Raw genomic sequence first — 16,587 nt, 5'->3', positions numbered from 1 at the left:
ACCTCTCATATTGCATGTGTATTGAAACAAACAAACAAAAAAAAGAGATTAAAGTAGGAGAGAGTAAACTAGAAAGGCTGGGAGACGTGAAATCGGAAGGCTGTATTTAGTCTGGACTTTACCTGTCAGAGGCTGTGTAACTTGAAGTAAATAGTTAACTACCATGTGCTCCACTTTGCCATGCGTGCAATGAATATATACCGATGATCTATTATGTGTTACTTCACTTTGCAAATTAAATAAGAAAAATGTTTCTCAAAAAGGCTTAATGTCTAAGTTTGCTAATACAAAGTGAGCAGTATAGTCTTCATGGACTCTTCCCTCTCCGGCATTTAAAGGAGACGTACTCTTGCCCAGTGGAAAATGAAACTGTGGGAGTAGGAACGTATTGCCTGACAGATGCTTCCAGTGACGAGTGGCAGATACGTTTCCCCCACAATAACATGATGTAACCATGGTGTTACCTGGTTCAATCATTAGCACACCATTCTTTTTCCAGAGGAAAAAAAAAGATAAAAAGAGACTATTACAAAATAACCGAAGATATAAATTATTTCCTGTTATTACCATACATGAAAAAATAGTGAGTAAAAATGATGAGAAAAGAAAGATGTAAGTGGGATTGCGCTCACTTCAGCAGCACATATACTAAAAGTGGGAATTAATTATTGAGAGAACACTCAAATTTCCTTAACATTGTAATAAAGAAATAAGAAGACTACTACTAAAACTACTGTAATTGAAGATGCAGAATCTCTCTGTCCTATAACTATATAAACAGAAAGCTACTGTTTCTGGTCAAAACTTTCTCCCACTAAGGGTTTTTGTCAGAGCAAATTGAACATCTTTGTTCCTTAAGCTGTAAATTAAGGGGTTCAATAAAGGAACTGTATTGGTATAAAAGACAGAAGAGATTTTTCCCTTATCCATTGACCCAGAAGAAGATGGTTTGAAATACACAAATGCACTTGACCCAAAGAACAGAGAAACAGCAATTACATGGGAACTGCAGGTGCTGAAGGCTTTGGACCTGCCCTCCTTGGAGCTGATATGAAGAATGCTGGAGAGGATGAAACCATAAGAGATAAAGATGGTGACAGTGGGCACAATGATGTTGATGCCCACCACAATGAAAACCACCAGCTCATTGATGGAGGTGCTGGTGCAGGAGAGATGGAGCAGAGGGAGAATGTCACAGAAGTAGTGATTGATGGCATTTGCCTCACAGAAGATCAGCCTCATCATGCATCCAGTGTGGGCCATGGCCCCAGAGAAGGCCATCAGATAGGAACCAAGCATAAGGCTAGAACACACTGTAGGGGACATGGCAAGGTGATACAGAAGTGGGTTACAGATAGCCACATAGCGATCATAGGCCATTGAGGTCAGCACGTAACATTCAGAAATGGCAAAGAAACAGAAAAAGAAAAGCTGAATCATGCATCCCTTGTAGGAGATAATATTCTTCTGTGATATGAAGTTTATCAGCATTTTGGGTGTAAACACAGAAGAATAACAGAGGTCTATGAAGGACAAGTTAAAGAGGAAAAGGTACATGGGGGTGTGAAGGTGTGAGTTCAGCCCAATTAGAGTTACCAAGCCCAAATTTCCTATCAGAGTGATCACATACATTATTAGAAACAGTAAAAACAGGGAAATTTGGAGATCTGGCTGGTCTGTTAACCCCACCAAAATGAATTCAGTCACCAAAGAGCCATTTCCAGGATTCATTCTTCTCCAAGAGACTCTGTGGACACAAGAGAAAAGGGTTGCATTAGAGGACAACACAGTTCCTCTCACAATATTTTCTCCCCCAACGTGGAATATTGCTGGGATTATTTGAAACTAGCCCAACCCGGACCCACAGAATCTGACTTTACCACTGTCATGAAATTGAGAGGCACTGACTTCCTCTTGTCAGAATCTTACCAAGAGAAATATAGCAAAGAGCCAACCCTATACAAAGAGGACCAGTGCTGCCGTATGCAAGCAAGACTACTGGAAGGAACAGGGGGGAAGAGAAAAGGGTGGATCCCAACAGAATTGACCCTCCCTCATTTCATCATTTCTTAATTCACTTGATTTCTTCCCTCACCAATAAAATTAGAGGCAGGCACCTCAGCAACCTGGTACCAGTGTCTAATATGACTCAGGTCAGAGGGTGAACCAAGAACATTGTTTCTACTCCAAGAGAAAAGCAACAGAACCTAGAAATAGTTAAGTTACTGCCCCCAAGTCACAGAAAAAAGTCATGAATTGAAAAAAGTGAGAATCTGATTTATAGAGACTATTGACCGAAACTTGTCATTCTCTGAGTCCCTTATGCCCCTGAACATTCTCAGCTCCCACCTTGAACAGATTCTTCCACCAGTTGCATTTGAGTATAGGGGTGGAAAATAAAGTAAAATATCTTAGATCCCTGGAATTCCACCACAAAGCAAGTAAGACATTAATATAAAGGTAATTGAGAAGCTCACCCTTCTTGTGCCTGAAAAATTTTGCATTATCTTATTGTTTCCTTACCCTTGTGGTTCTGGAAGGGCAATTTCAAGCTCTAACGTCTTGTTTTCTCTAAGATACAATCCAGACATTATTTCCAATAGGTCCTGAAAATACTCCTGACATATACATCATAATTTATGATTTTAATTTTGGTTTCTCTCAAGCAGCAGGTAAAAAATCTTTAATAAAGATGTGTGATAATAATATCATCACAGTTGTCACACCAGAGGATTTATTGTGAGTTTAATGATACAATGCACTTTGTTATAAGCAGGATAGAAGCTTGCTCAGTCTCCTCCCCAAGGAACAGATTCTAAGAGTAATAGGGAAATAAGAGGATTGTATTTACACTCTGGACCATAATCTATCTTTAGTTCTTTAGGGACTCAGCGTTTTGCTCAAATTTTTCCTTTACTCTAGGGATTTTACATCCACCAAGGCAGAGCCAGAAATAAACTCTCATTTCTCAGTCAGCAAGATGGTGTAACAGGAAGCTCTCAGTTCTCCTCCCCCCATGAACAAAGTAATTCTGCACAATTCATGGGCAGATTCCATTTGTGAGACTTTGAAACCTAGTTATAATATTCCTACACCCCACTCCACTATAGCATAAAATCAGTCATATTGATTTTGATGGAACATTTGCATTATCTTTCTGCCATAATCCCCATTCCTGGCAGAGCACCATGCAAGCAGGCAAGAGCTTTTCCTTGTGAAGGGCATTGAGACACACCATGCATCCAGTGCCCAAACTTTTCTGCAGGTTATCCAGAGGACTGGCTCTTGTTTTGCCTGTGTCACAGCACTGACAGGACACAGGACATGGCCTGCTCTGACAGCAGAGATCAGTGAGAACAGAAGGCAATATAGACTAGCATACAGTATAGCCACCCCCTCAGCTCAGAACAGAAATAAGACTTAAAAAAGAAAACCCTCCCAGCTTCTTCCTAGTGAGGAAAAGAGAAGGACTGCTTTTCCAAAAGTCCCTCCTTTTCTGGGGCTATCCAGACGACAAGCTACTTTCCAGGAAATCTAAACAGATTTGGTGGTTTTGTCTAATAATCTCCACGGCCCCTCCCCAAGGACCAACACAGACACTAGCAGTTTAAAAACTCCAGCTCTCAGCATTTCCCTAAGAAAGAGGTGAATCTGAAGTCCAATAACCCAGCGTATCTGGGGGCTACCTGATCAACTGGCTTCTCCCTCGCTTCTTTCACAGCACTGGTCAGATCTGTCACACTCTGGACATCTGACAGCTACTGTGAACAAAGATAACTGGTTAATTCTACCAAACGTTCAAAGAATTCATGCCAATCCTTCCCAAATTCTTCCAAAAAAAAAAATGGAAGAGGAAGAAACACTCCCAAATTTAATTTATGAGGGCAGCATTACCCTCATACCAAAGGCAGACAAGAACATCACAAGAAGTCATCTCCCTTTTTTTTTTTCATGGTTAGTCTAACTTAGGGTTTCTCAATATTGTTTACTTTTTCCTTTCCAAAAAACAAATTTATTTTTGTCAATTAGTTATTGTTTTCCTGTTATCTGTTTGACTTATTTCTAGTCAAATATTTATTATTTTCCTCCTTCTTCCAATTTCAGGTTTAACAATCTTATTTCGTTCTTTTTTTATTTTTCCTAGTTCCTTGAGGTATAAGGCTAGATTGCTAATTTGATATCTTTTTAATTTTTTAATGTAGGGTTTTTTTTTTTACAAATTCTCTCTAAATACTGATTTTGCTGCATCCCGTGAGTTTTTGGTGTTTTCATTTTTGTGTCTCTAGGTATTTTTAAATTCCCTTTTGATTTCCTCTTTGACTCAATGTTTAAGAGTATATAGTTTCACAGTACATGTTCCCAAATTTTCCCATTTTCTTACTGTAATTCATTCTTAGTTTGATTTCTTTGTGGTCATAAAAGACACGTGGGATGATTTTGATCTTCTTACATTTCTCCAGACTTATCTATGACCTAACATGTAATCTACCCTGCAGAGTGCTCTTTGTGCCCTTGAGAATAATGTGTATTCTTTGCTGCTGCATGGAAAGTTCTTCGTATATCTGTTAGGTCCATTTGGTGTACAGCGCTATTCGGTTCTGCTATTTTCTTATTTACTTTCTGTCAGGATTATCCATTCGTTATGGAGAGTGAGAAATTGAAATTCTCTAATATTATCATATTGCTGTCTATTCCTCCCTTCAGATATGTCTATGTTTGCTTTACAAGTTTAGGTGTTTTAATGTTGGGTCCATATATATTTATAGACGTTACATCTTCTTGTTGAATAGACTCTTTTATTATATATACTGACTTCTTTGACTTTTGTGACACTTTTTGACTAAAGTCTAATTTGTCAGATACAAGTACAGCCACCCCTGCTCTCTAGTTACTGTTTAAGTAAAATATCTTTCTTTACCCCTAAACTTTAGGCCTTCGTGTCTTTAAAGTAAGTCTCTTATAGGTAGCATATAATTAAGTCTTGCTTTTTTAAAATCCATCTAGCCACACTGTATCTTTTGACTTGGAAATTTAGTAATATTTGCATTAATTATTGATAAACTAAAGATAAACTCCTTTTATTCTTCTCTTGTGTTTCTTTGAGATTTGATAATTTTTTTGTAGTGATGTGCTTTGATTCTTTTAATTTTTTATAATCTACTGTATATTTTACAGGGTTCTCATCAAACATTTTATAGTTACTATAGTCTGTTTTAAGCCAATAACAACTTGAATTGCATGCATACTTGATTCTTTGCTATCCCCCACACACAAACACTGTTATTGACATTCAATTTTATTTCTTTCAACATTGTGTTTGCATGAAGAAATGTATGATTCTATGGCTATTCTTACTAGTTGTGTCTTCTATTTTATATAGTAGTATTAAAAATGATTTACATGCCATCATTAACATTTTACAATACTTGTTTTATATTTGTATTTAGTGATAAGATTCTTACTTTATCATTTTCTTTCAACTTGAAGAATATTTTGCACTCTTTTTGGCAGGTGTAGTGGTGACAAACTGCCTCAGTTTTTGTTTGTCTAGAAGGTATCTCCCATTCATCATCAAAGGATAACTTCCCTGAGCAAGTCATTTTTGGTTAATATTTTCTTTGAATATATCATCCAGCTCTCTCTTGACCTGAAAAGTTTCTATTAAGAAAATTGCCAATAGTTTTGTGGAGTCCTCCTTAGATGTGACAAATGACTTACTCTTGCTTTTTTTCAAATTGTTTGCCTTTGATTTTTTAAATTTTATTTTAAGTTCCAGGATACATATGCAAGATGCACAACTTTGTTACATAGGTAAACGTGTGCCATGGTGATTTGCTGCATCTATCACCCATCACCTATCTATTAAGCATTGCATCCATTAGGTATTTATCTAGTTGTTCTCCTTCCCCTCCACCCCCTGACAGACCCCAGTGTGTTTTTCTCCCCTCCTTGTGTTCACATGTTCTTCTTGTTCAGCTCCCACTTATAGGTGTGAACATGTGGTGTTTGGTTTTCTGTTCCTGTGTTAGCTTGCTGAGAATAATGGCTTCCAGCTCCATCCATGTCCCTGCAGAAGACATGATGTCATTCCTTTTTATGACTGCATAGTATTCCATGGTTTATACTGGTGATGGAAATGTAGATTAGTTCAACCATTGTGGATGATTAATTTTATCAAAGATTTAATGAACAGTGTACAACAATTACAGTGCTATACAGGACAGACACAAATTCAAATTGCAATGTGGTATATAAACCATCATTGATAATTACTTCCAAAGGGAAATCTTCTTTAATTGCCATTTGTTTCTTTGGGTCTTGGCCTAAATGTCATGTTGCTGGGCTCCTTTCTCTTTCTGATCCTGTTCTCTGAATTACAAGACATTGAAAACATCTCAATTTTTTTAATGTTGTAGAAAAATTCAGCTCCCTAGTTGAAGCAATCATCTTTCAACTATCCTAGCCTCAAACGCCAGATCTGTCCCAACAAGGAGAGTCATCCAGTTGTTTTTCTCAACAAAAAACAAACAGCAGCCACTTGGAGAAAGATTGATGTATCATCCAGAGAGAAAGCACATTCAGATTTTAAAATAGAAATATTGCTTATACTTATATTTACTGAAATAAAAAATAATAATATGAAGTAAAGAGAAGTAGACTTGAAATTAGGAATAAATAATGTACCCTAGGCTTTTTTATTTAAAAAAAAACTCTGTAAATTTAAGTAAATTATTAACCTCTCTGAGCGTCAGTATCTCTCCATACAATAAATACATATTAACAATTGAGTTTGTGCCATTTGGGTATACAAAGGTAAACAAGAAATATCTGCCAAAAGAAAGTAAATGCATAGTGTGCAGCTGCAAATCAGGTTATATTTGGTGGTCATTATGAAGTCTTTTATATCTGTGACACTGGATTTTGAAGGGAACATAATCCTCCCCAGTAGACAGTGTACAAGCAGAAGTAGAATGAAATGATCTGATTCTAGCTTCCAATGGGATATTATAAGTAGAAAATAAGAAACCCCACACCAATGAAGTAAATTCTCACATGTACCCTGAAAATACACGTTTCTATTATGTACCAATACAATAATAACATTTTTAAAAAGAAACCCCATACCCGATGAGTGGCACAATGTCACCCTACTTCTACTTTACCTGATTTTTTGCATAACAATTCGTCTTTCACCAGAAGATAAAAAGAAGTCCATAATGAAAAATGAAAACACAGAAATAAATTTCTTCCTTAATGTTATCCCTAAACCAAAAACATGGTGAAACATGGTAAAAAGATTTAAGAAAAATAGTGAAAATCATAAATAAAATAAGAAATCTACTCCAAAAAATTTATGAACAATTTAAATTGAAAGAAGACTCAAAAATTTTTTTACCAGAATAGGACAAGAAACTGCTAGTATAATATTATAATTAAATGAACAGAATATCCATGTCTTGGAACTATGTACACAGAGACATACTGGTACTTATTGAAGTTTCCTAGTATTCAGGGCTTTTCTTAGGGAAAATTTAACATCTTTGTTCCTCAGGCTATAGATTAAGGGGTTCAACATGGGAACAACATTGGTATAAAAAACAGAAGAGATTTTTCCCTTATCCATGGACCCAGAAGAAGATGGTTTGAGGTACATAAATGCACCTGATCCAAAGAACAGAGAAACAGCGATTATGTGGGAACTACAAGTGCTGAAGGCTTTGGACCTGCCTTCCTTGGAGCTGATATGAAGAATCCTGGAGAGGATGAAACCATGAGAGATAAAGATGGTGACAGTGGGCACAATGATGTAGATGCCCACCACAATGAAAACCACCAGGTCATTGATGGAGGTGCTGGTGCAGGAGAGATGGAGCAGAGGGAGAATGTCACAGAAGTAGTGATTGATGGCATTTGCCTCACAGAAGATCAGCCTCAGCATGCATCCAGTGTGGGCCATGGCCCCAGAGAAGGCCATCAGATAGGAACCAAGCATAAGGCTAGAGCACACTGTAGGGGACATGGCAAGGTGATACAGAAGTGGGTTACAGATAGCCACATAGCGATCATAGGCCATTGACATCAGCACATAACATTCAGAAATGACAAAAAAACAATAAAAGAAAAGTTGGGTCATGCATCCCTTGTAGGAGATAATATTCTTCTGTGATATGAAGTTTATCAGCATTTTGGGTGTAAACACAGAAGAATAACAGAGGTCTATGAAGGACAAGTTAAAGAGGAAAAGGTACATGGGGGTGTGAAGGTGTGAGTTCAACCCAATTAGAGTTACCAAACCCAAATTTCCCAACAGAGTGACCACATAGATTACCAGAAACAGGAAGAACAGAGGGAATTGGAGATCTAGCTGATGTGTTAATCCCACCAGAATGAATTCAGTCACAAAAGAGCCATTTCCAGGTGCCATTCTTCTTTAAGGGAATCTCCGGAAACAGGGAAAAAAAAAAAAGCTGCATTAGAGGATAGCCCAGCTCCTTCCACAATGTGTCTGCCTGACACTAGCCTAACCTGTACCCACAGAATCTGCCTTTACAGAACACCATCGATTAACCCTAGATAGTGAAGGCCAGTGCTGCCATATACAAAAACATGACTGCTGGAAATGACAAGGGATAAGGGAGATAGGTGGATCAGGAGAGAATCATTTTTTTCCCCATCTCATCATTTCTTCATTCACCTGATCACGAGTAAAATTGGTGGCAGAGGCCTTTGCAATCATCAGCTTCTAATGAAATTAGTCTGGTGCAGTGAAAAGCAGAACAATGTTTCCAATTCACTAGTAAGGGACCAGAGTCTAGGAAAGGTTACATTACTGTCCCTGGTCACAGTGAAAAAGTTATGAATCTAGGACAGAGAGGGCTCTGTCCATGGAAAGGGAACTAACTCAGTAAATACTACAACCATTGAGCCTACTAGTGTCACTGAACATTCTCTGCTCCCCCCTCAAACACATTCTCCAGTTTCACCTGAGTTTCAGGATTGCTCAAAATGAGGGGAAATGGTGTATCTTAGATCCCTGGACTTCCACCTCAATAAAAGAAGACAATGTAAATAGAATTCAGAAACTCACCATTCTTAGTCTGGAATATTTTGGTGCTTCCCTCACTTGCTTATTTCCCTGTGATCCTGGAAAAGTAATTTCAGGTGTCCAGGTTTTTGTTCCTTTGATTCTAAGGACATGCATTCCACACTTAATTTCTTGTATGTCTTTTTTTGTAGTTATGACTTAGATTCCTCTCAAGCAGCAGAGAAAAATGAAGTCTTTATTATTAACTGTTTAGTTCGTTGGTAAGACATAGAAGATTTAATATGAATTTAATGATATAATGTGCTTGGTTATAAACAAGGCAGAAGCTTACTCAGCCTCCTCCCCAGGGAACAGACTCTGGGTGTAACAGGAAATAAGGGAACTGTATTTACACCCTGCATCATGATCTGTCTTATTTTGTTCACACAACAATAAACCTAGAGGTAGAATGTCCCAGTCTTGATTCAGCAACTAAACCCTCTCATCAAAGATCCAGCCTTATCCATTCCACTGTCCTCAGTCCGCTGACCTTATTCCTCAGCGTTTTCACTTTATGTTCACAAAACAGCTGTTACAGCTCCAAGAATCACCTGTATCCAAGAAGAAAGTAGGAAAACAATGCAAAATAACTCTCCTCACATTAAGTCTTCTCCAGAAGCCTAAAGATGGCTTCCCTCTATGCCTTATCAGTCAGAAATATGCCACACAGCCAACCTCGTTGCAAGGAGAACTGCCAAATGATTATCTCTTATTTTCAGCCACTCTCTTGAGAGAAATTTTCTGGCATTAGAGAGAAGGGAAGGAACAATGTTTCCTACAGGGCAGGACACCAACACCTTCTACGTCTGTCAAAAAGCTTGTGAAAGATGTTTGTAATAGGAAATTGTGTTTATTCAATTTAACTATAGAGTATACTTGTTATTTGTTAAGTGATCACTCTTTGAAGCTTTAAATCAAATCAGCTGCCCTAGTATACTCAATTACAAAAACATATATATGTGAAATATATATATATATATATATATGCATTAAGTCCATATTTATACACAGTCCTTATGTAATGTAATTAAAATACAAAGAAAATGATTATATACTTATAGAAGGTTCTTTTATTAGCTGAAAGCCACAGGCTTTCTGAATGTTTTCAAACTTCTCAAAATAAGGGTTGGTCCCAAAGGACATTATCAAGAAAGTGAAAAATCCCACACAATAGGAGAAATACTTGTGAATTATATAATATTAAAGGATGTAGCGTGCAGCATGCCTAAATAACACTTAAAACTCAATAATAAAAAGATACATAATTTTATTTTTAAATGGATAAATGATTTGAATAGACATTTCTCCAAAGAATATACACAAATGGCCAATAAGTATGTGAAAAGATATTTAATATTATTAGTAATTAGGGAAATTCAAATCAAAACTACAATGAAACATTACCTTACACACACAAAGATAGCTATAATTTTTTAAAAATAATAAAACCATGTGTTGGTGAGGATGCAAAGAATTGAAACCCTGGTACACTGCTGGTGGGAATGCGAAATGGCTACAACCGCTTTGGAAAATAGTCATGCAGTTTCTCAAGAGGTTAAACATAGAATTACTATTTGACTCAGAAATTCCTCTCTCAGTTATATGCATCAGAGAAATAAAAAGCATACATTAACATAAGACCTTACATATGAATATTTATAGCACCATTGTTTATAATTGTCAAAAATGTAGGGAAAAAAACACCAAATATCTACCAACTAGTAATTTGGTAAACAAAACATGGTATATTAATACAATGGAATATTATTCTGAAAAAAAAAAAAAGGTGAGTAGGGGTGAATGAATGAAGTATCATTACAAGTTAAAGCATGATAAACCTTGAAGACATATTAAATAAGAACAACTAGTCATGAAGACCACATATCTTATTATTTATTTTATAGGAAAGACCCAGAATAGGCAAATCTATATAAAAAGAAAGTAGATGGGTTGTTCCCTAGGGCCCAGGGTGGGGAAATAGGAAGGTGGGAGTTAAAGATATGGGGGATTGGGGAGATGAGAAAAATGTTCTAAATTTGGTTATGGTTTTGCTTGTACAATTCTGTGAATAAACAAAAAACTATTAAATTTTACCCTTTCAATGTGTGAATTATATGGTATATGAATATTTTGATAAAACTCTCACCAGGAAAAAAAATAGTAAATTCTTAAATAACAGAAGATGAAATAAAAAGAAAATCAGAAAACTTATGGAAGGAAAAGAAAATGTAAACACAAAATGTGTGCAATGTATTTAAATATCGTGGTTACAGGTCAATTTATGACACCTAAGTGCCTACACAGGAAAAGAAGAGAGGGTCACATTAGAGACTAAAATGTTCATCTCATGAAACTACAGAAAGAACACCTAGTTAAAATCAAAGGAACAGAACAATAAATGATAAAGAAAATGACCAAAAAAGTCTAATGGGAAAAGAACAATATATAAAATCGATTAACCTAAAAGTTTTGTTTCTTATATTAATAAGAGTGATAATCCACTAACCAGGCATGTCAGACAAAAAAGAAAAAAGACACACATGACTGAAATATGAAAAATGAATGATGTTGCCTCAAATCCTATAAACATCAGAAGGAAAGTAAGGGAAAATTTTGTGATTTTTAAATGTATGCTAATAAACTTGACCACTCCTGAAGGATAAATTTGTTGAAAGACACGAACTGCCAAAGCTCACTAAAAAATAGTAGGTAACTAGAATGACTTTATATCTATTTTTGAAAATGAATTTTTTGAAGAGGAACAATGCCTCATGCCTACTATCCCAACATTTTGAGAGGCTGAGGTGGGCCGATCACCTGAGATCAGGTGTTCGAGACCAGCCTGGCCAGCATGGTGAAAACCCATCTCTACTAAAAATACAAAAATTAACTGGGTGTGGTGGCAAGTGCCTGTAGTCCCAGCTACGCAGGAGTCTGAGGCAGGAGAATCGCTTGAACCCGGGAGGTGGAGATTGCAGTGAGCCAAGATCGTGCCACAGCACTCCAGGCTGGGTGACAGAGCAAGACTCTGTCTCAAATAAAATAAAATAAATAAAAATTGAATTTTCAGTTACAAACTTTTCTACATATCAAACTCCAGACCCAGATAGCTTTGCTCTTAAATTCTACCAAATATTTACAGAAGAAATAATATTCATTCTACACGAAATCTTTGAAAAATTAAAAAGGATGGAAAACTTTGCAATACACTTTATAGACAATTATTTTGATAACAAAAGCAGGCAAAGTAGTTATAAGAAAATAAACAAAATCAATAACCTTCATAAATGCAAATTTTTTAATTTTAGCAAATTGAATTCAACAATGCATTAAGCAAAAACATATCATGGAAGGTACGTTTTGTTTTTGGCAATGCCTAGCTGGTTTAATATCTGTATATCAATCAATATAATTCACCATAAAAAATACTAAAAATACAACTATATGATCATCTAAATAGCTGGGGGTGGGGGAAGCATAAAAAAGTCTAAACAGAAGGGAACTTCCTCAACCTGATGAAGGGCATTTACAAGAAAATCTACAGTTATATTTTTTCATTTTAAGATGAAAAATGAATACTTTATCCCTAAAAATGGAAAAATGAAAAGTATTTCCACTCTCACTACTACTATTTAATATTGTCCTAGAGGTTATAGATAGTAAAATAAGGCAAGAAAAAGAAATAAATGACAGATAGATTGAAAAAGAAGAAATAAGATTATCTCTATTAGTAAATTACTTGATTGCCTATATTTTGAAATCCCCAAAAGTCTAAAAACTAATACTACTACAACTCATAAGGTATTTTAGCAAGGTCACAAAATATAACATCATTTTTTAGTTATTAGTCATAAACTATTGGAAATTGAAATTTTTAAAAGGAAATACCATTTACAACACCAAAAATTTAACCCATAATGAGGAAAACATCCATTTGTAAGAAATGCCCAGAAATGACACTTATGCTAGAATTAGTAGACACAAACAATAAAGTGGCTATTATCAATATGTCCCGTATGTCTGTGAAATTGGAGGAAAGAATTAGCATGTTAACTAAACACATGAAAGAAATGACCAAAAGCCAATAAGAATGTCAAGATATAAAATAACATCATGACTACAATGAATAATACACAGTAGGGGATTAACAGAAAATTACACAGTGCAGAAGAAATTATTAGTGAACTTGGGAGCATAACAAGGGTAACACAAAGAGGATAGAAAGACTAAAAGAAATAAACAGAGCACTAGTGAACCATGAGACAATTTCAGGTGGCCCAATATATGTGCCATTGGAATCCCAAAAAAGTAGAGTCATAAAAACCATTTAAACAACTAATGGCCAATATTTTCAAAATTTGATGAAAAGTGCAAACCTATACAGCTCCAAGAATCTCAAAATAACTCTAAGCAGAAGAAACATGAGCAATACTTCTCCAAAGTACATAACAATCAAATTGATTGAAGCCACTGATAAAGAAAAAAACTTAAAAGCCACTGATGGTAGGTAGGGGCTACCTTCCCACATATACCTATGCGGGAAGGATATATTACATACAAAACAATGAAGGGAAGAGTGAAAACAGGGCTTTTGTCAATACAAAGTAAACCAGTCAACAGTGAAGCAACATCTTTCAATTATTAAAAGAAAAATACCATCAACCTAGATTTCTATAGCTGGAACACATATCTTTTTCTAATTGAAAAGAAATAAACAGGCAGTCATGTTGGCTCATACCTATATTTCCAGCACTTTGGGAGGCCGAGGTGGACAGATTGCTTGAGGCCAGTAGACCAGCCTAGTCAACATGGTGAAACCCCATCTCTACTAAAAATACAAAACAGCTGGGCGTGGTGGCACACGCCTGTAATTCCAGCTACTCTAGAGGCTGAGGTAGGGTCATAGCTTGAACCCGGGAGGTGGAGGTTGCAGTGACCCAAGATTGTGCCACCGCATTCTAGCCTGGGCGACAGAGCTAGACTTCGTCTCAATAAAAAGTAATAATAAAATAAATATTTTATAATAACTAGTCCTTACAGCATATGCAAAGTATAATGGTTAGCAGAATGCTGGAATTGCTTTTCTTTGTATCCAGTGTTAACACTTTCAAAACTTCTAAGGTGGAAAAGTCTTTATCAGTGAAGTTTTTCTGTTGCTTATTTATGTTACAATTATAAAGTTTAAAGAAACATGAAGTATAAATACAGACTACTCTTTGATAAGCCTTGTATTAAAGTATCAAATGGTGGTGTAGCTACAAAATTCCAATTCTCATTTTATGGTTAGTAATTTAAATTTGCTTATTTGAATTTCTTAATTTGTGAATAAGTATGTTTGCTATTTCCTTCAATTTCAGCAAAAAGAGATTTTTTGTAAGTTTAAGCTGAATAATGCTGTATAATATAAGGAATACATTCACATTGGTGTATATCCCATAGTTATAAAACCAACCTATTGGCATTTGGGGAAAAAGTAGCTTTAACAATGAAATAAAGTTTTGTATCATTTAAATTAAAAGTTTAAATATTTCTTTGGAGTCCCATGAAGGCTGACCCAAGAGTTCAGACAATGTAACCAAAGTCTGGTTTTTCTATGTCCTTTTCTTGGCTCTGCTCCCTCTACATATATTCGATTCTAACCAGGTTTTCTGCTTGTGAGTGAGCCATTGAAAGAAAGTTCAAACTCAAGGTTGCTATCCTCTGGCTGGCAAGTGTGAACAGCTGAAAAGCATTATCACAAATTGCCTCTGATTTGCTGAGCCTGATTACCAAAGTTGTAAAGGCCCACCTCACTAAAATCCAAGAATGGCCAGCGTGATTATCCTTCAAAATAGAATTCCCTGAGTCAGAACATTAGAAATGAGAATTCAGTGATGGAGGCAACTTAGGAAGAACAAACGTTTAAAAAGGAGAGAGATAATTGTGAGGTTTTCAATAAATAAGCAAGCTAAGAAGACTAATGCATTAATTTTAGGCAAATAAGATGGATCCAGCTCACACACTGAGAGACAGAAATAATACTGTGCATTGAGAAAATCTGGAAAAAAGGAATCTAAGTGCTTGCAAAACTATGAGCCCAGCAAAAGCTGGAGAAAATTCCTCAGTTCTGGAAACTTGTTTTGGTTCTGTATATTTATCTTTATGTTTTGTTATTTCTCCAACAGCTTTTTTTTTTTTGAAAAGTCCAGCATGAAACTGTTGTGTGGAAATTAATAACAAAAGCAAGGTCCCAAATAGGACAAAAAAAGCTATTAACATGTTTTGAATGGCCAGGTGTAATGCTTCAGGTATAAGAATTGAAAGGAGGTAAATCAAAGGGGCACAGAAAAATTCAAGGGAAAGGCCTGTGACAATATGTGTAGCTACCTAATCTCTACGTGTTGTCTCTCCTGTGTACATTATTTACATGATGCCTTGTAATGTTAAAGTTTACCAAATATGTAATGGAAAGAAACTTACAAACTCACAAAACTGAACTATGTAGCACCTCACTTTTTTAATGCTAAATATACAAATATTTTTTCAGCTATCATCAAACGTTGAACTGTGTAGTAAGTGCACCCAGTCCACTGGCCCTAAATTGGACTAACTAAGCTATTTAACAACTTAACTATCTCATATTGTTGCATTAGGTTTCTGAGACCTAAAAAACCACTTGGGGAAAAATGCAGCGAAAAATAATTTAAAAGCCTGGCGACCGGTCGCAGTGGCTCACGCTTGTAATCCCAGCACTTTGGGAGGCCGAGGTGGGCGGATCACAAGATAGGAGGTGGAGACCATCCTGGCCAACATGGTGAAACCCTGTCCCTACTTAAAATACAAAAATTAGCTGGGCGTGGTGGCAGGCGCCTGTAGTCCCAGCTACTGGAGAAACTGAAGCAGGAGACTCGCTTGAACCCAGGAGGCGGAGGTTGCAGTGAACCGAGATCATGCCACTGCACTCCACCCTGGTGACAGAGGGAAACTGTGTCTCAAAAAAATAATAAAAAAAAAAATAAAAAACTGGCAATATTTTATGAACTGGGTACTGGTAGTGATTACATTGACTGTTTTCATTATTCATTAAATTATAAATAAATATTTTTTGAACTTTTCAATGCATATGATAAATTTGTTGATAAAATAAGGAAATACAGTTTTTTTCAGTATTTACCATATTAATGTAAATTATTTAAAACCCAAAATACACTTATGATTAAATCAGAATTGTGATTATTTTATTTTTATTAGATAACATTTTCAAATAAAATATCTTCATAATTATCAATAAAAATTTGTGCATGCTTCTGGAAAGTAATGTTTTCTATCAGGTTTTGTGAATAAAACAGCCACTTGTAATTACTGTATGAGAATTCTTAATAATTATAACTACCAAATATTTACAATCGCCACCAACAACAAATCTGAATGTAAAAGTAAGTAACAGAATTTAAAATTGTTTTGAAAAAAAATCAGCCAAATATTTAACGTTGAAATTCCATTCAAATAATGCAAATGGTCTC

At 35.8% G+C, this 16,587-nt stretch overlaps 2 protein-coding genes across 2 annotated transcripts; both read right to left on the bottom strand.

Moving 5' to 3' along the window:
• Window positions 1–798: 798 nt before the first annotated feature.
• LOC116555967 (olfactory receptor 8B3-like) lies at window positions 799–1,740 on the bottom strand. The gene has a single exon (XM_032284889.1). The coding sequence runs from the start codon at window positions 1,729–1,731 to the stop codon at window positions 799–801; it is 933 nt and encodes a 310-aa protein (XP_032140780.1). The 5' UTR covers window positions 1,732–1,740.
• A 5,749-nt stretch (window positions 1,741–7,489) lies between these two features.
• LOC116556420 (olfactory receptor 8B3-like) lies at window positions 7,490–8,425 on the bottom strand. The gene has a single exon (XM_032285774.1). The coding sequence runs from the start codon at window positions 8,423–8,425 to the stop codon at window positions 7,490–7,492; it is 936 nt and encodes a 311-aa protein (XP_032141665.1).
• Window positions 8,426–16,587: the final 8,162 nt, after the last annotated feature.

Source organism: Sapajus apella, unplaced genomic scaffold (assembly GCF_009761245.1).
Source record: "Sapajus apella isolate SASKATOON/1434 unplaced genomic scaffold, GSC_monkey_1.0 scaffold16, whole genome shotgun sequence".
Taxonomy (NCBI): Eukaryota; Metazoa; Chordata; class Mammalia; order Primates; family Cebidae; genus Sapajus; species Sapajus apella.
Note: the sequence above shows the minus strand (reverse complement) of the source record. Positions and strands in the feature narration are given on the sequence as shown.